Genomic DNA, 25,910 nt, shown 5'->3' on the forward strand with positions numbered 1-25,910 from the left:
CTCAACTACACTTTCTTTTCATCAGTCTTCTGACTTGTTTGATCATCTCAAACAGCACTTGCACTCCAACATCCTCAGTTATTTCTTATTTATATTCCAACCTCTGTCGTCCCCTATACAATTTACACTCCACAATTCCCTCATGTGTCACGGATGTTCTTACCGTATATATTAACATTAGTGCTATCAATCTGTCTCTTTTTCTTGTCTATGTTTTACATGTTTTATCTCCTCGTCGATTCTGTGGAGGACCTCTTCATTTCTTACGTTATCAGTCCACTTTTTTTTCCAAAACATTGAACTCTTTAAGTTGACGCCCTTGTTTCACCGAAGGTTGTTTTGAGTTTTCTATATTCTGAATTAGATCTCCCGACGACCACTTCTTTTTCGATTTCTTCACATTTTTGGAGCCATTTCGCCTCTGTTTCCCTTCGCTTCCTATTCATTTAATTACTAAGTGACTTACACGGTTGTATTACAATCATCCCCTGAATGTTTTTGTACCTCCCTCTATTGTCTGTCAACTGAAGCACTTCTTCTGTTACTTAGCTGTTACCTTCTTTGCACTTACCCTATGTGATCAAAAGTATCTGAACACCACCAAAAACATCCGTTTTTCATATTAGGTGCATTGTGCTGCCACCTACTGCCAGGTACTCCATACCAGCGACCTCAGTAGTCATTAGATATCGCGAGAGAGCAGAATGGGGCGCTCCGGGGAACTCACGGACTTTGAACGTGCTCAGGTGGTTGGGTGTCACTTGTGTCATACGTCTGTAAGCGAGATTTCCACACTCCTAAACATCCATAATTCCACTGTTTCCGATCTGATAGTGAAGTGGAAACGTGAAGGGACACATACAGCACAAAAGCTTACAGGCCGACCTCGTCTGTTGACTAAAAGAGACCGCCGACAGTTGAAGAGGGTCGTCATGTGTAATAGGCAGACATCTATCCAAACCATCACACAGGAATTCCAGACTGCATCAGGATCCACTGCAAGTACTATGCCAGTTAGGCGGGAGGTGCAAAAACTTGGATTTAGTGGTCGAGCGGCTGCTCATAAGCCACACATCACGCCGGTAAATGCCAAACGAGGCCTCGCTTGGTGTAAGGAGCTTAAACACTGGACAAATCACGGTACACAATGTGGCGATCCGATGGCAGGGTGTGGGTACGGCGAATTCCATGTGAACATATGCCAGCGTGCGTAGTGCCAACAGTAAAATTTGAAGGTGGTGGTGTGATGGTGTGGTCGCGTTTCCCATGGAGGGGGCTTGTACCCCTTGTTGTTTTGCGTGGTACTATCACAGCACAGACCTACATTGATGTTTTAAGCACTTTCTAGCTTCGCACTGTTGAAGAGCCATTCGGAGATGGACATTGCATCTTTCAACACGATCGAGCACCTGTTCATAATGCACGTCTTTTATGATCTCAGGTGTTAAGTCCCATAGTGCGGAGTGGTTACACAACATTCCTGTAATGGACTGGCCTGTACTGACCTTAATCCTATAGAACACCTTTGGAATGTTTTGGAAAGCCGTCTTCGTGCCAGGCCTCAGCGACCGACATCGACACCTCTCCTCAGTGGAGCACTCCGAGAAGAATGGGCTGTCATTCCCCAAGAAACCTTCCAGCACCTGATTGAAGGTATGCCTGCGAGAGTGGAAGCTGTCATCAAGTCTAAGGATGGGGCAACACCATATTGAATTACAGCATTACCGATGGAGGGCACCACGAACTTTTAAGTCATTTTCAGCCGGGTGTCCGGATCCATTTGATCATATAGTGTATGTTTGCGTGTCCGACTTTTGTAAATACCGTCTGTAGGGATGTCCGTTCCACTTCAACTGAATTACCTACTGTAATATTATCGTCGTATCTACCTCCTTGATGATGTACCCGTGGTCTAGGGGTAGCGTCTTTGATTCATAATCAAAACGTCTTCGGTCCCGGGTTCGATCCCCGCCACTGCCAAAATTTTGATAAATAATCAGCATTGGCGGCCGAAGACTTCCGGCATAAGAAGTCATCCTCATTCTGTCAACGGCCTTGTCAAAGAGGGCGGAGGAGCGGAAATAGGTTCAGGGCACTCTCTTGTCCTAGGGGTGGGAAATTGCCCATAAAGGCGGAAGAATCAGCAATGATCAACGACATGAGGATGCAGAAGGCAATGGAAACCACTGCATTAAAGACACGTAACGTGTATCCAGAGGACATGTGGCCTGTAATTGAAGAAGTGTCATGATGATCTCTCCATTGGCAAAAGATTCCGGAATAGTCCCCCATTCGGATCTCCGGGAGGGGACTGCCAAGGGGGTGGTTACCATGAGAAAAACATTGAATAATCAATGAAAGGATAACGTTCTACGAGTCGGGGCGTGGAATGTCAGAAGCTTGAACGTGATACGGAAACTAGAAAATCTGAAAAGGGAAATGCAAAGGCTCAATCTAGATATAGTAGGGGTCAGTGAAGTGAAGTGGAAGGAAGACAAGGATTTCTGGTCAGATGAGTATCGGGTAATATCAACAGCAGCAGAAAATGGTACAACAGGTGTAGGATTCGTTATGAATATGGAAGGCAGGTCAGAGGGTGTGTTACTGTGAACAGTTCAATGACCGGGTTGTTCTAATCAGAATCGACAGCAGACCAACACCGACAACGATAGTTCAGGTATACATGCCGACGTCGCAAGCTGAAGATGAACAGATAGAGAAAGTGTATGAGGACATTGAAAGGGTAATGCAGTATGTAAAGGGGGACGAAAATCTAATAGTCATGGGCGACTGGAATGCAGTTGTAGGGGAAGGAGTAGAAGAAAAAGTTACAGGAGAATATGGGCTTTGGACAAGGAATGAAAGAGGAGAAAGACTAATTGAGTTCTGTAACAAGTTTCAGCTAGTAATAGCGAATACCCTGTTTAAGAATCACATGAGAAGGAGGTATTCTTGGAAAAGGCCGGGAGATACGGGAAGATTTCAATTAGATTACATCATGGTCAGACAGAGATTCCGAAATCAGATACTGGATTGTAAGGCGTACCCAGGAGCAGATATAGACTCAGATCACAATATAGTAGTGATGAAGAGTAGGCTGAAGTTCAAGACATTAGTCAGGAAGAATCAATACGCAAAGAAGTGGAATACGGAAGTACTAAGGAATGACGAGATACGTTTGAAGTTCTCTAACGCTATAGATACAGCAATAAGGAATAGCGCAGTAGGCAGTACAGTTGAAGAGGAATGGACATCTCTAAAAATGGCCGTCACAGAAGTTGGGAAGGAAAACATGGGTACAAAGAAGGTAGCTGCGAAGAAACCATGGGTAACAGAAGAAATACTTCAGTTGATAGATGAAAGGAAGAAGTACAAACATGTTCCGGGAAAATCATGAATACAGAAATACAAGTCGCTGAGGAATGAAATAAATAGGATGTGCAGGGAAGACAAGACGAAATGGCTGCAGGAAAAATGTGAAGACATCGAAGAAGATATGATTGTCGGAAGGACAGACTCTGCATACAGGAAAGTCAAAACAACCCTTGGTGACATTAAAAGCGACGGTGGTAACATTAAGAGTGCAACGGGAATTCCACTGTTAAATGCAGAGGAGAGAGCAGATAGGTGGAAAGAATACATTGAAAGCCTCTATGAGGGTGAAGATTTGTCTAATGTGATAGAAGAAGAAACAGGAGTCGATTTAGAAGAGATAGGGGATCCAGTATTAGAATCGGAATTTAGAAGATCTTTGGAGGACTTACGGTCAAATATGGCAGAAGGGATAGATAACATTCCATCAGAATTCTAAAATCATTGGGGGAAGTGGCAACAAAACGACTATTCACGTTGGTGTGTAGAATATATGAGTCTGGCAACATACCATCTGACTTTCGGAAAAGCATCATCCACACAATTCCGAAGACGGCAGCTGACAAGTGTGAGAATTATCGCACAATCAGCTTAACAGCTTATGCATCGAAGCTGCTTACAAGACTAATATACAGAAGAGTGGAAAAGAAAATTGAGAATGCGCTAGGTGAAGATCAGTTTGGCTTTAGGAACAGTAAAGGGACGGGAGAGGCAATTCTGACGTTACGGCTAATAATGGAAGCAAGGCTAAAGAAAAATCAAGACACTTTCATAGGATTTGTCGACCTGGAAAAAGCGTTCGACAATATAAAATGGTGCAAGCTGTTCGAGATTCTGAAAAAAGTAGGGGTAAGCTATAGCAGTAGTTGCAAGGGCAACAGTCTGGATGATTGACTGATCTGGCCTTGTAACAATAACCAAAACGGCCTTGCTGTGCTGGTACTGCGAACGGCTGAAAGCAAGGGGAAACTACAGCCGTAATTTTTCCCGAGGGCATGCAGCTTTACTGTATGATTAAATGATGATGGCGTCCTCTTGGGTAAAATATTCGGGAGGTAAAATAGTCCCCCATTCGGATCTCCGGACGGGGACTACTCAAGAGGATGTCGTTATCAGGAGAAAGAAAACTGGCGTTCTACGGATCGGAGCGTGGAATGTCAGATCCCTTAATCGGGCAGGTAGGTTAGAAAATTTAAAAAGGGAAATGGATAGGTTAAGTTAGATATTGTGGGAATTAGTGAAGTTCGGTGGCAGGAGGAACAAGACTTCTGGTCAGGTGACTACATGGTTATAAACACAAAGTCAAATAGGGGTAATGCAGGAGTAGGTTTAATAATGAATAGGAAAATAGGAATGCGGGTTAGCTACTACAAACAGCATAGTGAACGCATTATTGTGGCCAAGATAGATACGAAGCCCACACCTACTACAGTAGTACAAGTTTATATGCCAACTAGCACTGCAGATGGCGAAGAAATTGAAGAAATGTATGATGAAATAAAAGAAATTATTCAGATTGTGAAGGGAGACGAAAATTTAATAGTCATGGGTGACTGGAATTCGAGTGTAGGAAAAGGGAGAGAAGGAAAAGTAGTAGGTGAATATGGATTGGGGCTAAGAAATGAAAGAGGAAGCCGCCTTGTAGAATTTTGCACAGAGCACAACTTAATCGTAGCTAACACTTGGTTTAAGAATCATGATAGAAGGTTGTATACATGGAAGAACCCTGGAGATACCAAAAGGTATCAGATAGATTACATAATGGTAAGACAGAGATTTAGGAACCAGGTTTTAAATTGTAAGACATTTCCAGGGGCAGATGTGGACTCTGACCACAATCTATTGGTTATGACCTGTAGATTAAAACTGAAGAAACTGCAAAAAGGTGGGTATTTAAGGAGATGGGACCTGGATAAACTGAAAGAATCAGAGGTTGTACAGAGTTTCAGGGAGAGCATAAGGGAACAATTGAAAGGAATGGGGGAAAGAAATACAGTAGAAGAAGAATGGGTAGCTCTGAGGGATGAAGTAGAGAACGCAGCAGACGATCAAGTAGGTAAAAAGAAGAGGGTTAGTAGAAATCCTTGGGTAACAGATGAAATATTGAATTTAATTGATGAAAGGAGAAAATATAAAAATGCAGTGAATGAAGCAGGCAAAAAGGAATACAAACGTCTCAAAAATGAGATCGACAGGAAGTACAAAATGGCTAAGCAGGGATGGCTAGAGGACAAATGTAAGGATGTAGAGGCTTATCTCACTAGGGGTAAGATAGATACTGCCTACAGGAAAATTAAGGAGACCTTTGGAGATAAGAGAACCACATGTATGAACATCAAGAGCTCAGATGGAAACCCAGTTCTAAGCAAAGAAGGGAAAGCAGAAAGGTGGAAGGAGTATATAGAGGGTCTATACAAGGGCGATGTACTTGAGGACAATATTATGGAAATGGAAGAGGATGTAGATGAAGATGAAATGGGAGATATGATACTGCGTGAAGAGTTTGACAGAGCACTGAAGGACCTGAGTCGAAACAAGGCCCCCGGAGTAGACAACATTCCATTGGAACTACTGACGGCCTTGGGAGAGCCAGTCCTGACAAAACTCTACCATCTGGTGAGCAAGATGTATGAAACAGGCGAAATACCCTCAGACTTCAAGAATAATATAATAATTCCAATCCCAAAGAAAGCAGGTGTTGACAGATGTGAGCAAGATGTATGAAACAGGCGAAATACCCTCAGACTTCAAGAAGAATATAATAATTCCAATCCCAAAGAAAGCAGGTGTTGACAGATGTGAAAATTACCGAACTATCAGTTTAATAAGTCATAGCTGCAAAGTACTAACACGAATTCTTTACAGACGAATGGAAAAACTAGTAGAAGCCGACCTCGGGGAAGATCAGTTTGGATTCCGTAGAAATACTGGAACACGTGAGGCAATACTGACCTTACGACTTATCTTAGAAGAAAGATTAAGGAAAGGCAAACCTACGTTTCTAGCATTTGTAGACTTAGAGAAAGCTTTTGACAATGTTGACTGGAATACTCTCTTTCAAATTCTAAAGCTGGCAGGGGTAAAATACAGCGAGCGAAAGGCTATTTACAACTTGTACAGAAACCAGATGGCAGTTATAAGAGTCGAGGGACATGAAAGGGAAGCAGTGGTTGGGAAGGGAGTAAGACAGGGTTGTAGCCTCTCCCCGATGTTATTCAATCTCTATATTGAGTAAGCAGTAAAGGAAACAAAAGAAAAATTTGGAGTAGGTATTAAAATCCATGGAGAAGAAATAAAAACTTTGAGGTTCGCCGACGGCATTGTAATTCTGTCAGAGACAGCAAAGGACTTGGAAAAAGCAGTTGAACGGAATGGATGGTGTCTTGAAGGGAGGATATAAGATGAACATCAACAAAAGCAAAACGAGGATAATGGAATGTAGTCGAGTTAAGTCGGGTGATGCTGAGGGTATTAGATTAGGAAATGAGACACTTCAAGTAGTAAAGGAGTTTTGCTATTTGGGGAGCAAAATAACTGATGATGGACGAAGTAGAGAGGATATAAAATGTAGACTGGCAATGGCAAGGAAAGCGTTTCTGAAGAAGAGAAATTTGTTAACATCGAGTATAGATTTAAGTGTCAGGAAGTTATTTCTGAAAGTATTTGTATGGAGTGTAGCCATGTATGGAAGTGAAACATGGACGGTAAACAGTTTAGACAAGAAGAGAATAGAAGCTTTTGAAATGTGGTTGTACAGAAGAATGCTGAAGATTAGATGGGTAGATCACATAACTAACGTGGAAGTATTGAATAGGATTGGGGAGAAGAGAAGTTTGTGGCACAACTTGACCAGAAGAAGGGATCAGTTGGTAGGACATGTTTTGAGGCATCAAGGGATCACAAATTTAGCATTGGAGGGCAGCGTGGAGGGTAAAAATCGTAGAGGGAGACCAAGAGATGAATACACTAAGCAGATTCAGAAGGATGTAGGTTGCAGTAGGTACTGGGAGATGAAGAAGCTTGCACAGGATAGAGTAGCATGGAGAGCTGCATCAAACCAGTCTCAGGACTGAAGACCACAACAACAACAACAAGCTATAGGGAGAGACGGGTCATATACAATATGTACAACAACCAAGAGGGAGTAATAAGAGTGGACGATCAAGAACGAAGTGCTCGTATTAAGAAGGGTGTAAGATAAGTCTGTAGCCTTTCGCCCCTACTCTTCAATCTGCACATCGAGGAAGCAATGATGGAAATAAAAGAAAGGTTCAGGAGTGGAATTAAAATACAAGGTGAAAGGATATCAATGATACGATTCGCTGATGACATTGCTATCCTGAGTGAAGGTGAAGAAGAATTAAATGATCTGCTGAACGGAATGAACAGTCTAATGAGTACACAGTATGGTTTGCGAGTAAATCGGAGAAAGACGAAGGTATTGAGAAGTAGTAGAAATGAGAACAGCGAGAAACTTAACATCAGGATTGATGGTCACGAAGTCAATGAAGTTAAGGAATTCTGCTATCTAGGCAGTAAAATAACCAATGACGGACGGGGCAAGGAGGACATCAAAAGCAGACTCGCTATGGCAAAAAAGGCATTTCTGGCCAAGAGAAGTCTACTAATATGAAATACCGGCCTTAATTTGAGGTAGAAATTTCTGAGGATGTACGTCTGGAGTACAGCATTGTATGGTAGTGAAACATGGACTGTGGGAAAACCGGAACAGAAGAGAATCGAAGCATTTGAGATGTGGTGCTATAGACGAATGTTGAAAATTAGGTGGACTGATACGGTAAGGAATGAGGAGGTTCTACGCAGAATCGGAGAGGACAGGATGATAGGACATCTGCTAAGACATGAGGGAATGACTTCCATGGTACTAGAGGGAGCTGTAGAGGGCAAAAACTGTAGAGGAAGACAGAGATTGGAATACCTCAAGCAAATAATTGAGGACGTAAGTTGCAAGTGCTACTCTGAGATGAAGAGGTTAGCACAGGAAAGGAATTCGTGGCGGGCCGCATCAAACCAGTCAGTAGACTGACGACCAAAAAAAAATCTACCTCCTTAGAAAAATTCAGATGCGCCTCGTTATTACTTCAGTACCCTCTTGTTTCCACATTGATTCTCCCGAACTGTCCTTTTAAACTTCAGTCTGCTGTTCATCAGTATTAAATTGTGGCCAGAGCCTGTATCAGTTGCTGGGTACAGCTCTGAATCCAATACCTGATTTAGAAATCTTTGTCTGACCATGATGTAATAGAGCTGGACCCTTCCCTTGTCACCGTGCATGTTCGAACAATATCTTCTCCATTTGTGATTTTTCAACTGTGTGTCAGCTACTACTCGCTGAAATGCGTTTCAGAACGCGGACTTTCTTCTTTCACTCGCAGTACGAAGTCCATATTCTCCTATAAATTCTTCTATTCGCTCCCCTACTATCGCGTATCTGATCCCCCTCTTTAGAGGCTTATAATCTCCAATCGTGTACTGGATTGCCCATTCCATATACTCATATACCTTCTCTGTCTCTTCACCTTTCGTTTGCGACGTCGGCATCTTAGTGAATTATTCTTGTTGGCATTAGTTTGATGTCGTGTTTGATTACAGCAACCTTACTTGGGTAAGAGACGAAATACTTCAATTGATCGACAAAAGATGGAAGTACCAAAAGTTCAGGGAAAGACAGCAATATAAATCCGTTAGGAATTAAATAAAAAGCAAATAAAAGGCAGCAAAGGTGAAATGGCTGTATGAAGGATGTGAAGAAATCGAAAAAAAAATTATCGTCGTGTGAACAGCATATACAAAAGTGAAAACAACTTTAGATTAAATTAAAAGCAAGGGCTGTAACATTAAGAGTGCAATGGGAATACCACTGTTTGCAGAGGAGAGAGCGGATAGGCGGAAAGGGTGCCGTAAAAGTCTCTGTGAAGAGGAAGACTTATCTGATGACGTTGTAATCGATGGGGATGACATAGAGGACCTAGTATTAGATTAAGAATTTAAAAGAGCTCTGGAAGATTTAAGTACAATAAGGCACAAGAGATAGATAACATTCCTTCGGAAATTCTAAAATTATTGGGTGATGTGGCAGCCAAATGATTACTCAAGTTGGTGTGTAGAATCTATGAGACTGACGAAAAATATTATCCACACAGTTCCGAAGATAGAAAGAGTAGATTACTGCGAAAACTATCGCACAATCTGGTTAACAGCTCATGCTTCAAAGCTGCTGAGAAGAATGGTATATAGCCGGCCGCTGTGGTCGAGCGGTTCTAGGTTCTTCAGTCCGGAACCGCGCTGCTGCTAAGGTCGCAGGTTCGAATCCTGCCTTGGGCATGAATGTGTGTGATGTCCTTGCGTTAGTTATGTTTAAGTAGTTCTAAGTCGAGGGGACTGATGACCTCAGATGTTAAGTCCCATAGTGCTCAGAGCCATTTGAACCATTTTTCGAAGAGTGGTATACAGAAAAACGAGAAAGAAAACAGACTATTTGTTAGATGACGATCAGTTTGGCTTTAGGAAAGATGAAATCACCGGAGGGGCAGTTTTGACGTTGCGGTGATAATGGAAGCAAGGCTGAAGAAAGCTCAAGACACTTTCATAAGATTTGACCACCTAGAAATATTGTTGGACAGTGTAAAATGGTGCAAGTTGTTTAAAATTCTGAGAAAAATATGCGTGGGCTGTAGGGATATGAGAGTAATACACAATACGTACAAGAACCAAGGCGTAGCAATAAGACTAGAAGACCAAGAACAAAGAGCTCGGATGAAAAATGTTGTCAGTCAGGAGTGTAGTCATTCACCCCTACAGTTCCGTTTATACATCGAAGAAGCTATGACGAAAATAAAAGAGAGTTTCAAGAGTGGAATTAAAATTCAAAGTGAAAGAATACAAATTATAAGACTCGCTGAGCACAATGCTGTCCTAAATGAAAGTGAAGAAGAATTACAGGATGTGGTGAATGGAATGAACAGTCTAATGAACACAGAATGTGCATTGAGAGTAAATCGAAAAAAGACGAAATTAATGAGAAGTAAAAAATTGAGAACAACGAGAAACTTACAATGAAAATTACGGATCAGGAAGAACACGAAGTTAAGGAATTCTGCTACACTGTAAGCATAATTACACATGATGGACGAGGCAAGGAGGACATAAGAAACACACCAGTACAGAAAAAGATGGCATTTGTGGCCAAGAGAAGTCTACTAGTATCAAACATTGGCCTTAATTTCAGCGAGAGTTTCCTAAGAATGTACGTTTGAAGCACAGTACTGTATGTTAGCGTATCATGGACGGTGGGAAAACCGGAACAGAAGAGAAGCGAAGCTTTGGAATGTGGTGCTACAGAATAATGTTGAAAATCAGGTGGAAGGATAAAATAAGGAAGAAGTAGGTTCTGCTCAGAATCGGCGAAAGAATTAAGTCCAGACTTCTGACATTCCACATCCCGAGGTCTAGAGCGTTATCCTTTAATTAGTTATTTAATTTTTTGCTAGTTCTCACCTCTCACTTGTTAGTCCCCTCCCCGCGATCCGAATCGTTGACTAATCCGGATTCTTTGGCCAATGGAGAGATCAGTGTGTCAATTGTTCAGTTACAGGGCACATGTACTGTGGTTATACATTATGTCTCTTAAAGGCAGTAGTTTCCATTGTCTTCTGCATTGTCATGCCCCAAATCACTGTTGATTCTTCCGTCTTTTAGAGGCAGTTTCCCACCCCAAGAGCAAGAGAGCCCCAAATACTGTCCGCTCCTCCACCCTCTTCGACAAGGTCATTGGTTGAGGGACGATGAATCCTTATACTGAAAGTCTTCGTCCTTTTATACAAAACTTTTGCATTGGCTCAGATCGAACCTGAGATGTCAGGATGTCATAGGTTACTTCTAAAAGACGCTACCAGTTCAGTTACAGATTACTGAAATGTATTCACCTGTTTTGACGATCTCCTGAAAAATGATCAGCGTAGTGAGTAGAATATGTTTTTCATGTTTGACTTGTTCTACACCCACGAGAATCATCCCGTTTTTAGGTCTATGGAACGAAAACTGAAACTAGTCCAACCACTCGACCAAACTGTTCAGTAAACAGAGAAATATCCTCATTGGCTGTCAATTTTAATCGCTTCGACTACGCTAATGATCCGCGTCTCAGTGATGTGGTACTGTCAGGAAGGGAGACTAATAGGGCACAGGTACGTGGAAACTACCGCAATTGCAGTCGTTGGGAGCTTACAGTAGTTTAATCTGAGATATTACAACGGTCAGAGAACGTTGAGTAACAGCGAAAATATCCACAGCGCCATCGCTGCTAGCGATCACTGCGCGTATATTCGTTGTTCCGCTCCGCCGCCCAGCCTGGCGTTAAGTGTGGAACCAGTACGTGGAGATGATATCGCAACAGCATTCCACAACTTTCCGGTCTTTGCTGGACACGCTCCTGATGGCGCGATAAGCATCTGAAGCGGGCGCTAAGTGTAGTGGGACAGCATATGTCTCTACCATAGGCTGTCACTTTACTCGACAAAGGTCGGAAAGTGCGAGCAAGTGCACAACTAGAAAAACTGGCAAACAGGACCAGATGACCTACTTGTGGCAAAGCAAGACGAGTGCCAAGTGTTGGTTACCTGTAGAGCCTGCTGATGTCTGTAACTGAAACTCTGCAGGGAAATCTCTGAGTCGTGTAACACTGGAGGGGTAATGGAAAGGCTAACAACTAGTGTGAATACATGGATACCCAATCAGAAAACTGTAGCTGCCGACATCATTTTGAAAGTTTTGTTTGTACTTGTTTTTTGAGACAGGAAAAGAATATGAGGAAAATGAGATACCTGCTATGAAATCTTCATGGGTTATCAGCCGTGTGGCGTCGGCTTCAAATCGCAACGTTTCAATAGATTACGTATCCATACGACTCCACACGGCTGATAACCTGTGAAGATTTCATAGCTGAAATACGCCGAGAGAGCCTGCAATCGCAAATGACATACCTGTTATCGTTATTTCCAATTTCTTTCTCTTCAGTTTCTCGTTTGCCGCCCTCTGCGACTAGTCTGGATTAGCGATTCTCGAAATATTAGCATTAGTCTCCAGGTTCCTTACAGCAAATTGTTCTATTCCATGTCCACTAGCTCAAGGAATTGCCTACAGATGACAAGCGATGAGGTTCGACTATACTTAATACTGTCAAGATGCAGGGGCTGCTCCAGTATTTACACTGTATTGGTGAAGTAGAAGAACCTCTTGGAATATGTATTTACTTTCATCATTTGATGTATAATACGTCAAAGAACAGGCATTACTTACTTGATGTGCGTATTTCGTCATCCGCAATACACATGATGGATGAATGTTTTCCCTATTTGTAATTTTTCCTCAACCGTTTTATTGATGTATAGAAAGGTCAATGAAATCTTCTCGGGCTTCCATTCGGGAAGCTGCGTCGACAATCCGCGACGTTTCGATGAGTGTCATTCTCATCCTCTTCTGGCGAAGATGGAAACGTCGCGGATTTTCGACGCAGCTACCCGTATGGAAGCCCGAGAAGATTTCATCAGCAGAATACACCGGGAAAGCCTATATTCACATACTGAAAGGCTGTCTACAACGTGTACAGATGCAAAAATGCTGTAATAGTAGTCGACAGAAATGAAAGGGAAGCAATAACAGAGAAGGGAGTGAGAGAAGTTTGCAGGATCTCCCGTATGTTATTCAATCTACAGTGTCCCTCATAAGGGTCATCAGGTACACTTCCTCTGATGTTTCGCCAGACAATGCCAGTTTCTTTTCTGCAATGTGTAGCTGGAGTCAACCAAAACATTTACTCCTTATCGCGTCTTCTGTGTTTGAACAAAAGAATTCAGTTTTCTCAAATGAAATTTGTAAACGTACTTTTTCTGCACATTCTATGAGTGTTTCCACCTGTTTGACTGCAGCCTGCTCACCCGCTGTTAGTATCACAAGGTCGTCCGCAAATGCAAGATATGGTATGCAGAGATTATTTTTGGCAACACCCAGTCGGATTGCCTTCCAAACCTCACATTTCTTGAGTTCTTTCTCCCATTCTTCCATAACTTTGTCTAGAATTACGTTCAATAGAATAGGAGAGAGTCCATCACCTTTTCTCACACCTGTTTGAATGACGAAGGGTTCTGAGATCTCCCCCATAAATTTTACTTTAGATTTCGTACCAATTAGTGTTTGTTTTATGATTTCTCATGTTCTGGGATATAATACCTCTCTCCTAAAATTTGTAACAGTTAGAGCCTGTCTATTGAATCGTATGCTTTTTTTGAAATCTACAAATGAGCGTACTACAGGTTTTTGACTGAGAGCCAGCATTTTAAGCATGGTTTCGAGGTTGAGTATTTTCTCCGGACATGATCTGTTCCGTCTGGATCCTGCCTGATATTGTACTACTTTGGGTATAATTTCTGCTGTGTTCTATTCAAAAAACAAGCTGACAGAATGTTGGAGGTGACAGGTAATACAAAGTTCCCCCCATTGTTGTTTTCATCTGATTTATTTCCTTTTTACGTGGTGGATGGGTCAGAGCAATCTTTCAGTCACCCGGGATTTTTTTAGTTTGCCAGATGTTTCGCATTATTTGAGTAATTTCTTTGAGTTAATTTGGGCCTAAATTTTTCAAAAATTCTGCTACAATTTCGTCCTCCCTTGTGCTTTATTGCTTTTAAGTTTCTTGATGTGCGCATAAATTTCTTCTTGTGTTGGTAGTGACGAGCCCTGTGGTGAGATTTCTGGCTGCACTTTCGGGAACCTCTCTTTGGGTTCTGGACAATTTAAAAGCTGTGAAAAATATGTGGCTAGTACTTGGCAATTTTCTTTATTTCTCAGGGCTAATTTACAATCTTGTTTTCGATAGCAAAGGTTTTGTGCTGAGTACCCTTTGATCTGGTTTGCAAAGCTGTTTTAGAAGTCTTTCAAGTTTTCTTCGATTGACTGCTGTTGCCCACTCGCATTTTCGTTTAATTTGTCTTAAAATCTTAAAAATCTCTTTGCGCATTTCGAAAAATTTCTTCTGTGTTTCTTCTGATTTGTTGCAGCTGTACATTTGAAATGCCTTTGTTCTTTTTTCTAGTGCGTTCTCGCAATCTTGATTGTACCAAGGGTATTTTGGATTTCTGTGCAGAGGGATCAGATCATTTGCTGTTTTGATGATTTTGCTTTGAAATTCCTCCCAATCCTCTCCACGTTGTTCTTCCCATTTTTCAATGATTTTGGAGTCTTTGATTTTGCGTAGATCAAATTTTGGGATCAGAGGTGCTTTTCTTTTGAATTTCCTATGGGGTATGAATTTAATTTTTGTTCTGGTTAAATATTGATCCGGATCGATATCTGTACCTCTGCGTACATGCACATTGTGAATTTCTTCTTGGTAGCCACATGACATTGCAACATGATCAATTTGGAATTCTCCCAAATCATGGATGGGTGATTGCCACGTTTATTGTTTTTTGGGATGTTTACGAAGTTAGGATGACATTATTTTTAGGTTGTTTTGTTGGCATATTTCAAGGAGTCGAGTGTCATTTCTACTGGTAAATCTGTGTGCTCGACAGTTTTCCACTGTCTTCTTGTATCTGTGTTCTCTGCCAATTTGTGCAGTGAAGTCACAAAGCAGAGTTTTCACATTATCTTTTGGAATTTTGACTATATTCCCAGAATCTTTCAGTTTTTTTCAGGCTATTTTTTATTATTACCATTTTTTGTGCATATACATTAATAAAGGTGTAGTTTTTTGTGTGTTTGATTCTTAGGGTCAATAGTCAATTGTTGATGGGTTTCACATCTGTTACTGAGTCCAGCACCTTTCTATCTACAATAAAGGCCATTCCAAATAGTGCTGCTCCTTTGCCAATTTTTTTCTTTGGTCCACTTTTGAAGATTCTGTAATTATTGTAGTCTACCATTTCTGAATATGTATAGTGTGTTTCTTGCAAGGTTGACAATCTGAATTTTCTGCTTCATGAGTTATGTTGTGAGCTTGTGTAATTTTCCTGCTTGGCTAAGTGTCTAATTATTATTATTATTTCTTTCTTTTCTCAGACGTTATGTCTGGTCAAAAATGGAAAGTGACGCGGACCTTGATCAAGTGTGACTTCCTTTTAACTGTACGGTATATGTTATATTGCATTTAGGAACTTTTGGGTAATTGAACATGTATCAATAATTACGGATTTCTGTAGTTGTATATATAAGTTTGGATGTAGCTGTATTGCATTCATGTACTGGTGGATATTGTGTGGTATGACTCCTGTAGTTGATAGTATAATTGGTATAATGTCAACTTTATCCTGATGCCACATATCCCTGACTTCCTCAGCCAGTTGGATGTATTTTTCAATTTTTTCTCCTGTTTTCTTTTGTATATTTGTTGTATTGGGTATGGATATTTCGATTAGTTGTGTTAATTTCTTCTTCTTATTGGTGAGTATGATGTCAGGTTTGTTATGTGGTGTTGTTTTATCTGTTATAATGGTTCTGTTCCAGTATAATTTGTATTCATCGTTCTCCAGTACATTTTGTGGTGCATACTTGTATGTGGGAATGTGTTGTTTTATAAGTTTATGTTGTGAGGCAAGCTGTTGATGTATTATTTTTGCTACATTGTCATTTCTTCTGGGGTATTCTGTATTTGCTAGTATTGTACATCCGCTTGTGATGTGATCTACTGTTTCTATTTGTTGTTTGCAAAGTCTGCATTTTTCTGTTGTGGTATTGGGATCTTTAATAATATGCTTGCTGTAATATCTGGTGTTTATTGTTTGATCCTGTATTGCAATCATGAATCCTTCTGTCTCACTGTATATATTGCCTTTTCTTAGCCATGTGTTGGATGAGTCTTGATCGATGTGTGGCTGTGTTAGATGATACGGGTGCTTGCCATGTAGTGCTTTCTTTTTCCAATTTCCTTTCTTCGTATCTGTTGATGTTATGTGATCTAAAGGGTTGTAGAAGTGGTTATGAAATAGCAGTGGTGTAGCCGATGTATTTATATGAGTGATTGCTTTGTGCGTTTTGCTAGTTTCTGCTTGTTCTAGAAAGAATTTTCTTGAATTGTCTACCTGTCCATAATGTAGGTTTTTTATGTCGATAAATCCCCTTCCTCCTTCCTTTCTGCTTAATGTGAATCTTTCAGTTGCTGAATGTATGTGATGTATTCTATATTTGTGGCATTGTGATCGTGTAAGTGTATTGAGTGTTTCTAGGTCTGTGTTACTCCATATTGGTAGAGCATAAGTATTTATAGCTTTTGTCTTGTTTCTTTCTGTCAATTCTGTTTTCAGTATTTTCGTTAGTCTTTGTCTATATTTTTCTTTTAGTTCTTCTTTAATATTTGTATTATCTATTCCTATTTTTTGTCTGTATCCTAGATATTTATAGGCATCTGTTTTTTCCATCGCTTCTATGCAGTCGCTGTGGTTATCCAATATGTAATCTTCTTGTTTAGTGTGTTTTCCCTTGACTATGCTATTTTTCTTACATTTGTCTGTTCCAAAAGCCATATTTATATCATTGCTGAATGCTTCTGTTATCTTTAGTAATTGGTTGAGTTGTTGATTTGTTGCTGCCAGTAGTTTTAGATCATCCATGTATAGCAGATGTGTGATTTTGTGTGGGTATGTTTCAGTAATATTGAATCCATAATTTGTATTATTTAGCATGTTGGATAGTGGGTTCAGAGCAAGGCAAAACCAGAAAGGACTTAATGAGTCTCCTTGGTATATTCCACGCTTAATCTGTATTGGCTGTGATGTGGTATTATTTGAATTTGTTTGGATATTAAGTGCGGTTTTCCAATTTTTCATTACTATGTTTAGGAACTGTATCAATTTAGGATTTACTTTGTATATTTGCAATATTTGTAGTAACCATGAGTGGGGTACACTATCAAAAGCTTTTTGGTAATCAATGTATGCATGGTGTAGCGACCTTTGTTTAGTTTTAGCTTGATATGTCACCTCTGCATCTATTATCAGTTGCTCTTTACATCCTCGTGCTCCTTTGCAACAGCCTTTTTGTTCTTCATTTATAATTTTGTTCTGTGTTGTATGTGTCATTAATTTCTGTGTAATGACTGAAGTTAATATTTTGTATGTTGTTGGTAGGCATGTTATGGGGCGATATTTAGCTGGGTTTGCTGTGTCTGCTTCATCTTTAGGTTTCATATAAGTTATTCCATGTGTAAGTGTATCAGGGAATGTGTATGGGTCTGCAATGTAACTGTTAAATAATTTAGTTAGATGTGAATGTGTTGAGGTGAATTTCTTTAGCCAGAAATTTGCTATTTTATCTTTTCCAGGGGCTTTCCAATTGTGAGTAGAATTAATTGCTTGGGTGACTCCATGTTGCAAAATTATCACTTCACGCATTTGTGGTATCATCTTGTATGAGTCTGTTTCCGCTTGTATCCACCGTGCATACCCGTTATGTTGTACCGGGTTTGACCATATGTTGCTCCAGAAGTATTCCATGTCTGTTATGTTTGGTGGATTGTCTATTTTAATGTGTGTGTTATCTATTGTCTGGTAAAATTTCTTTTGGTTTGTGTTGAATGTTTGGTTTTGTTTCCTTCTATTTTCACTTTTTTTGTATCTTCTAAGTCGTTTGGCCAATGCTTGTAATTTCTGCTCCTTTTCATCTAATTGCTCTATCACTTCTTGTTGTGAGATTTTACCTAACCTTTTTCGTTTTTTTTTCTGACATTTCATTTCTCATAAATTGTGTTAGCTGTCTGATGTCTTTTCTCAGTTTTTCTATTCTGATCTGTAGCCTGTGTTGCCATGCTGGTTTTGTGGGTTTCTTCTGTGTGTTGGTTGGTTCTGATCTCTGTCTAGTGTGTATATTTAGTGTAGTGAGTGCTCCTATATAAACCAGTAGTTGTAACTCTTCCATAGTTGTGTTTTCATTTATTTTGTTGTGTATGATTGTGTTGATAGTTTTTATTGTTGTTTGGACTTGTGGGTTATTTAGCGGTCTATGCAAGAATGGTCTAATATCTGTATTTGTGTCTTTGTATTCTTTATATGTCAGCTGAAATTTTTCTTCTATATCTAACATGTGTGTCACTTCGTGTTCTATTTGTGCTTGTTCTGGTGGCTGTCTTAAGATTATTATTATTATTATTATTATTATTATTCTTTCTCTTCTCAGACGTTATGTTTGGTTAAAAATGGAAAGTGACGCGGACGTTGATCAAGCGTGACTTCCTTTTAACTGTACAGTACATGTTACATTGCATTTAGGAACTTTCGGGTAATTGAACATGTATCAATAACTACAGATTTCTGTAGCTGTATATATAAGTCTGGATGTAGCTGTATTGCGTTGATGTACTGGTGGATATTGTGTGGTATGATTCCTTTAGTTGATAGTATAATTGGTATAATGTCAACTTTATCCTGATGCCACATGTCCTTGACTTGCTCAGCCAGTTGGATGTATTTTTCAATTTTTTCTCCTGTTTTCTTCTGTATATTTGTTGTACTAGGTATGGATATTTCGATTAGGAGTGTTAATTTCTTCATTTTATTATTATTATTATTATTATTATTATTAATATTATTATTACTATTATTATTATTATTTCTTCCCCATTTTATTTGATATTTGGGCTGTAGGTATCTTGAAACGCATAATGTAAAAGTCTTACAATTTTTTAATCTTTGTTCGATGTCTACGTTCATTACTGGAAACAACAGCAATAACGAGCCGAAAATCGGTTGTTTCAGAAACCGGTTATTTTAAGCGGTTCCAACAGTCACGTTGAACTGGAGATGAAAAGAAGTCAGTTTAACCTAAAACCCGATGTTTCAACGTTAATCGCCATCCGTACCTGACAGTAACATTTGATAGTCTGACGTCAATAGTCAGATGAAAGTCATAGAGTGCGCGAGTAAATGATTAAGCTGTTTCGCTGATATAGTTCAGCAGGCTCTCGGGTACTGCAAGTATGCAAAACTTAATACCATAAAGTGTCAGAATTTTGAGCTCACTTAAAGTAAACAATAATACAGAAATGATTGCAAACAAAAGTGGTCTTTTTGTCTGATTGGCGTCCACGTTTCACGTCCGTACAGTACATACACTTCCAGAAAACACTTACGTTTAAATTTACGTTAAATGTTAACGAAGCTCTCATTTTTAGAATCGCTTTTCTTGCTGTTGAGAGTCTGCATTTTATGTAACTACTTTGGCCATTGATTTTTTTTTCTTCTCATTCCTTCAGTATGGCGTGATTTAATTCGGCTGTTGTTCTAAATATAGTGCTGTTGGTGTTATGATCTCTTTTCATGACACTATTCATTGCTTTCAACTGGTCTTCCTAGAGCGTTGTCGTCTTTGGCACGATTACAATGTCATCAACAAAGCAAAAGTTTCTATTTCTTATTATTGAATTCATTGAAGCGCCAAAGAAACTGGTATAGACATGCGTATTCAAATAAAGAGATACGTAAATAGACAGAATACAGTGCTACGGTCGGCAACACCTATATAATACAGCAAGTGTCTGGCGCAGTTGTTAGATCGGTTACCGCTGCAACAATAGCAGGTTATCAAGATTTAAGTGAGTTTGAACGTGATGTTACAGTCGGCGCACAAGCGATGGGACACAGCATCTCCGAGATAGCGATGAAGTGGGTATTTTACCGTATGACCATTTCACGAGTGTACCGTGAATATCAGGAATCAGGTAAAAAAATAAATCTTCGACATCACTGCTGCCGGAAAAACGGGACCAACAAAGACTGAAGAGAATCGTTCAACGTCACAGAAGTGCAACGCTTCCGCAAATTTCTACAGGTTTCAAAGGTGGAACATAACAAGTGTCATGGGCTTTCGGAGCCGAAGGCTCACTCGCGTACCCTTGATAACTTTACGCCTCGCCTGGACCCGCTAACACTGACATTAGGCTGCTGATGAATGAAAACGTGTTATCTGATCGGACGAGTCTCGTTTCAAATTGTATCGATCGGATGCACGTGTACGAATAGGGAGACAACCTCATGAATCCATGCACCATGCGTGTCAGCAGGGGACTGTTCAAGCTGGGGGTGGCTCTGTAATGGTGTGGGCCGTGTACAGTTGCACTGATATGGGACCCCTGATACGTCAACAGGACAGGTGACACGTACGTAAGCATCCTGTCTGATCACCTGCAGCCATTCACGTCCATTGCATATTCCGACGGACTTTGGCAATTCCAGCAGGACAATGGGACATCTCACACGTCCACAATTGCTACAGTGGCTCTAGGAACGCTCTTATGTGTTTAAACACTTCAGCTGGCCACCAGAGTCCTCAGACATGAACATTAAAGAGCATATCTGGGATGCCTTGCAACATGCTGTTCAGAAGAAATCTCCACCCCCGTGTACTCTTGGGGATTCATGGTGTCAGTTCCCTCCAGCACTACTTCAGACATTAGTCGAGTCCATGCCACGTAGTGTTGAGGCACTTCTGCGTGCTCGTGGGGGCCCACACGATATTAGGCAGCCGTACCAGTTTCTTTGGCTCTTCAGCGTATAACCCTTTTCCAAATTTCTCTTTGATTTCCATCAATGCACGCTCTGTGAAAGCCAAATCAATAAACAGCACTTCCTCAGTTACCTGCTTCTCTCGTCGCCTCTTGTAGAACAGCACGTAATAAACGAAAAACAGAAAATGTATCACTCCTTTCTCCGCTGTTACCCCTCTAACTGGCTCACGGCTATTCGGATTGATGCCATTACGAGTTTGCGACAACTAGACAGAAGAGACGCTTCAGCGATTGTCACATATTGTATCGTGTAAATAAATGGAGCCAGTAAGAAGCTTTTGTGCACTAATGATTTGAATCCACCACCATTTCTTCTGACAATGATAAATGAAATACTGCAGTGGTACAGTATGAGCTCTCAAAGCAACAGAATAACGTGGAAGTATACAGGGTGCGGCGCTTAAATCCATACAAATGAAACTTAAACAAAAAAAGAAAAAACTAATTTATTACAACAAAATAAAACTTAAAATGAAAATCCTTTTATATATAAGTAGTGGTATCTTTCAAGAGTAACATTACTCGACGTAATCCCCTTCAGCCGCAATGACTCCCTCCAGTCTTATCCTGAAGCAACTGCAAGCACTCTTTAAAACAGCGCTGTCCATATTCGCGAATGCTGCTTCGATAGTGGTGGGGTAGAGATTCGACATTAAGGTACCTCATCTTATTGGTAACTCTTTCGACTACGTTCCAAATATACGAATAGTAATCGAGGGGTTTCAAATCCGGGTTATTCGGGACCAGGATTCCTTTGACCAGGACATGTTAACATTCAGAATGAGATTTCCACTCTGCAGCGGAGTGTGCGCTGATATGAAACTTCCTGACAGATTAAAACTGTGTGCCAGACCGAGACTCGAACTCCGGACCAGAAAAACTTCTGTGAAGCTTGGAAGGTAGGAGACGAGGTACTGACAGAACTGAAGCTGTGAGGACGGGTCGTGAGTCGTGCTTGGGTGAGAGGCAAAGGTCCAGAGTTCGAGTCTCGGTCTGGCACACAGTTCTAAACTGTCAGTAAGTTTCATGTTAACGTTATCCGAGGGCTACTTTTGGACTAAACGACTCGTGTGAGCCAGTGCACCGTCCTTTTGAAAGACATATTGTCTCCCCGAGGTCACAGTTACCATACATGGTTTCACGACATTTCTCAAAACTTGCAGATAAACTTATTTTGTGACGGTTTGTCTCTTTTTCAAAGAAATGTAGCGGTATTATATCACCCTCACTGGACACAACACCTAGGATATGAACCCCAGAATTCTCCGAAGCATCATACTTGGCCACAAGATCGTAAATAGTTGATCTCGGGTACCCGAAGAATCGAACTGTTGAAGTGGGCGAACACCCAGCGCGAAGACTTTCGATAATCGCGGCTCCTCGGTTATACTCCGCACTTGTCCGTAACATCTCGTCCATTTTCCAGTTCTGACTGTTTACTAAATGATTATGGCTTTCAAGAACGCCAACCACGATATTTGACGGAACTACGATATGGTAGGAAATTCAAATCGAAAATTGTTCGGACTTAAACGCCACAGTCTGCACAGTTGTGAGGTGTATGTTACGGTTGACGTCAAACTGTCAGATTTTGCGAACACGGTACGCGCGGAAACAAAGTTCACGCTTCACATTTGCCGTTAGATACAACGACCGTCAGCGGCGTAAATGAATCACACAGAACAAGGCGCAGTTATAACTTGTGCCGCAGTGTTAAGCCCTCGGTGTTTGCACGCCATCAATTATGTTGGCAGAGAGCGTAATACTGTACGCATTCGTCAGCGACGCCATTAATGGAGAAACATTTGCGCTAACCGCGCAGTTGTCATCACAATCCGGCAGCAAATCTATTTTCCGTTATTACGCTCCACCCCAGGCAGGCAGCCCCACCCAGAACTGCGTCTCTCGTGACTCCGCCAGTATCCGTTTCTCCTGGCCAAAGGAGCGACATTCTCCCGCTCCACTGTAATGCAGGGAATGGACAGTCGTAGCTACACAGGCTGTTGGGCAGAATTAAAACCAGCTAGTAGTAAACAGAGAGGGTGTATACTTACAGCACAACCAAGTTTGGCAGTCGTGGGAAATCTCCCGCAGAAATGGATGTCACGAGGTTGTTGGCCAGGTTCCTGTAAACAGCAGAACAGTGTTTTGTAAGTCCTGTGTGCTAAAAAAACTGAAATTCACTGCGTACACACGTGTGCACAGCAAGCGGACGACCTAAAAGCTAAACTTCTACAAAAGACTATTGAAAAGGTGTGTGAATTTTGCAATTTTGAAAGTGCAGTAGATAAAGAAGATAGGGGCTAGAAAGACATAGCAGTAATTACTGCGCAAGACCCAAGAACCTCCCTAAAAAGAAACAGCCGCTAACATACGAAAGCAGACTTTGAAACCGGAAAAAAGAGTAAAAAAAAAGCAATACTTGGAATACATCTCTGTAGCGAGAGGAAACGTGGACGATGTGGAAGATAGAAATGAAGTTATCAGACGTCTCTCAAACGTGGTGTTAGAGGATACTGCTGAAAATTAAACCAATTCTAGAGCAAGTAATAACGATCTAACAATTTGAGAAGATGCCTAACAAAGAACGCAATGAACGGAAGAGAGAGATTTGTTGGGAACATATTTGGAAATGAGTCGCTACTGAAAAATATACTAGATAAAGTGGTCGAAGACAACAGTCGTATCTATAGGCCTTTACGTGAACCTTAAAGGTAGATCGCGGTAATGTGGAATGGCAAATGATAGGATTTGAAAGATGCGTTAAAACAGTCTTTGGGTTGTGACTAACTATTTTTAAATATGAGTGCACAGTCTGTAAGAATTGTCGAAAGGACGTTATATTTCGCTCCTGGCCGTAGAATCTTCTACTGCCATCAGCACAATATAAAGTCCTTTTTGCCGGTACTGCAATACTCATAAAAAGTTATTCAGCTACAAAATGGTTCAAATGGCTCTGAGCACTATGAGACTTAACATCTTAGGTCATCAGTCCCCTAGAACTTAGAACTACTTAAACCTAACTAGCCTAAGGACATCACACACATCCATGCCCGAGGCAGGATTCGAACCTGCGACCGTAGCAGTCCCGCGGTTCCGGACTGCAGCGCCTAGAACCGCACGGCCACCGCGGCCGGCAGCTACAAAACATCTAATTTTAAAGTTGCTTGTAAATATTAACAATTTATTATTAAATGGCTCTGTAATAAAGAAGAATGTCGACAAGAACCCGCACTTTCCGGATATGAAAGCTACGGATCAATAGCAACGCAGCTAGCATGCAACACATTGAATTTTATGAAGCAGAAAATGAAGGGCAAATAGCAATTTAACCTCTTATACACATTCGAAATTGGACATTACCCCTGTTGGGCTACTTCAGAAGAGCGTAAACGTCAAAATACAATCCGGAACCAATCACATGCGACTAGTTCAATGAATTCTGTAACTTTTGGTAGGAAACAATGTAACACAGGAGCATCTTTCCGATTAGGCAGAGAAATTTCGTAACGAGTACAGTCCCGCCTCTGTTGTTACCAGTTACCAGTTTTCTGCTGCAAATAATAAATGTTTTGTGTAGTCCAGATTACGTATTAACGTTTGCATTGGCGTAAAACAAGGCTGCTTACAAAATCGGCACCCAAAACTATTAGCTGTTTTCTACAATTTCTCTCTCTCTTAACATTGAAAATATGGCTTTCCAGTTGTGGAAATCAATGACTTCAATACCAGACTTGCAGATGACATATGAACCAGAATCAGTGTACAGAATAAAGTCTTCTGAAGTTTAAAGTGTAATAAGTACGAGAACAAATTTTTTGTCGTATTCAGTACCTAAAAATTAAAAAATAATGCAAAATGGTTCAAATTAGAGTAGCAATAAGTGAATAATCAAAATTATCCTAGTAAGCAATCTTAAGGAAGGTAAAGCGGAAGGCATCAGAAGCAAATCATGACCAATTAATAATGTTTACACTTTCAGATTTAAGGCTGATGGACACAGAATTGATAAAATGGTATCTGAAACACTGTGTCTGGCGCAGAGTCATGTACGCAGGTAAGCTGTAAGGTTAGCAGAAGGAAGCTAGACCAATTCAAAATAAACTTAAAAATTAAATGAGAAGTAAAATGCAGAATGAAAAGGGACTATTAAGGAGAGATGAATAAGAAAATTAATGTTTTACGTTTTGTCGACGAATAGGCAGTTATAGATGCAGTCAAGCTGAGGATGAAGAGATAAGAGAGAAAAGGGAAGAAAAATGGTCATACTATTTTTGAAAGAATTCGCCTTAAGCGATTTACAATCCATGACAAGCATAAATCCAGAAGGCCGGATGGAGATTTGAAGCATCGTTCGACCGGAAACAAAATGAGTGTCTTAATCAGTGCTCCAGCACGTTCGGTTGCATTGTGAAAAACAGAAGAAAATATTTACGGAAAGAAACAGCGGCAGGCGTCAATTATACACCGTCATTCTGGTCAGTCTGCCAATTGAGCGAGCAGCAAAAGGAAGTATAAGAACAGTCTACATATCAATACACACAAACAGTCATGTCGTTAATCGTTCCCCTAAATCTCCTGAGGCAAATCCTTGGATGGTTTCTTCCGAAAAAAGTCGGTTTTCTTTCCCCATCCTCCTGCACACCGTGCTCCATCTCCAATGACCTCATCGTTCTAATGACCTCATCGTTCTAATGACCCCATCGTTCTAATGACCCCATCGTTCCAATGACCTCATCGTTCTAATGACCTCATCGTTCTAATGACCTCATCGTTCCTCCATTCGAAGCGATCGTTTCATGTCTAAGTTGACGAGTGCATATGAGTCTTTCCTCACACGATACATCATCATATCCTCAAATTCTACTGAGCATACAGTTCATTGTCAAGAACCTTCATCATCTCTCTGTACTTGAATGCTGGGTTTCTATCCAAGACAATAAGGTTCTTCCATATAGGATAACTC

The 25,910-nt window shown here is 40.6% G+C and overlaps 1 protein-coding gene across 1 annotated transcript in view; it reads right to left on the reverse strand.

The window, feature by feature from the left end:
* LOC126413133 (lutropin-choriogonadotropic hormone receptor-like) overlaps positions 1–25,910 on the reverse strand; it is a gene marked incomplete at its 3' end in the record, with an annotated part of 673,520 nt that overhangs the window by 224,999 nt on the left and 422,611 nt on the right. The window contains exon 5 of the mRNA XM_050083025.1: positions 22,999–23,070. Coding sequence (XP_049938982.1) covers positions 22,999–23,070 — 72 coding nt within the window. The remainder of the gene's footprint in view (positions 1–22,998; positions 23,071–25,910) is intronic.

The sequence above is a fragment of the Schistocerca serialis genome, chromosome 7, assembly GCF_023864345.2.
Source record: "Schistocerca serialis cubense isolate TAMUIC-IGC-003099 chromosome 7, iqSchSeri2.2, whole genome shotgun sequence".
Lineage (NCBI taxonomy): Eukaryota > Metazoa > Arthropoda > Insecta > Orthoptera > Acrididae > Schistocerca > Schistocerca serialis.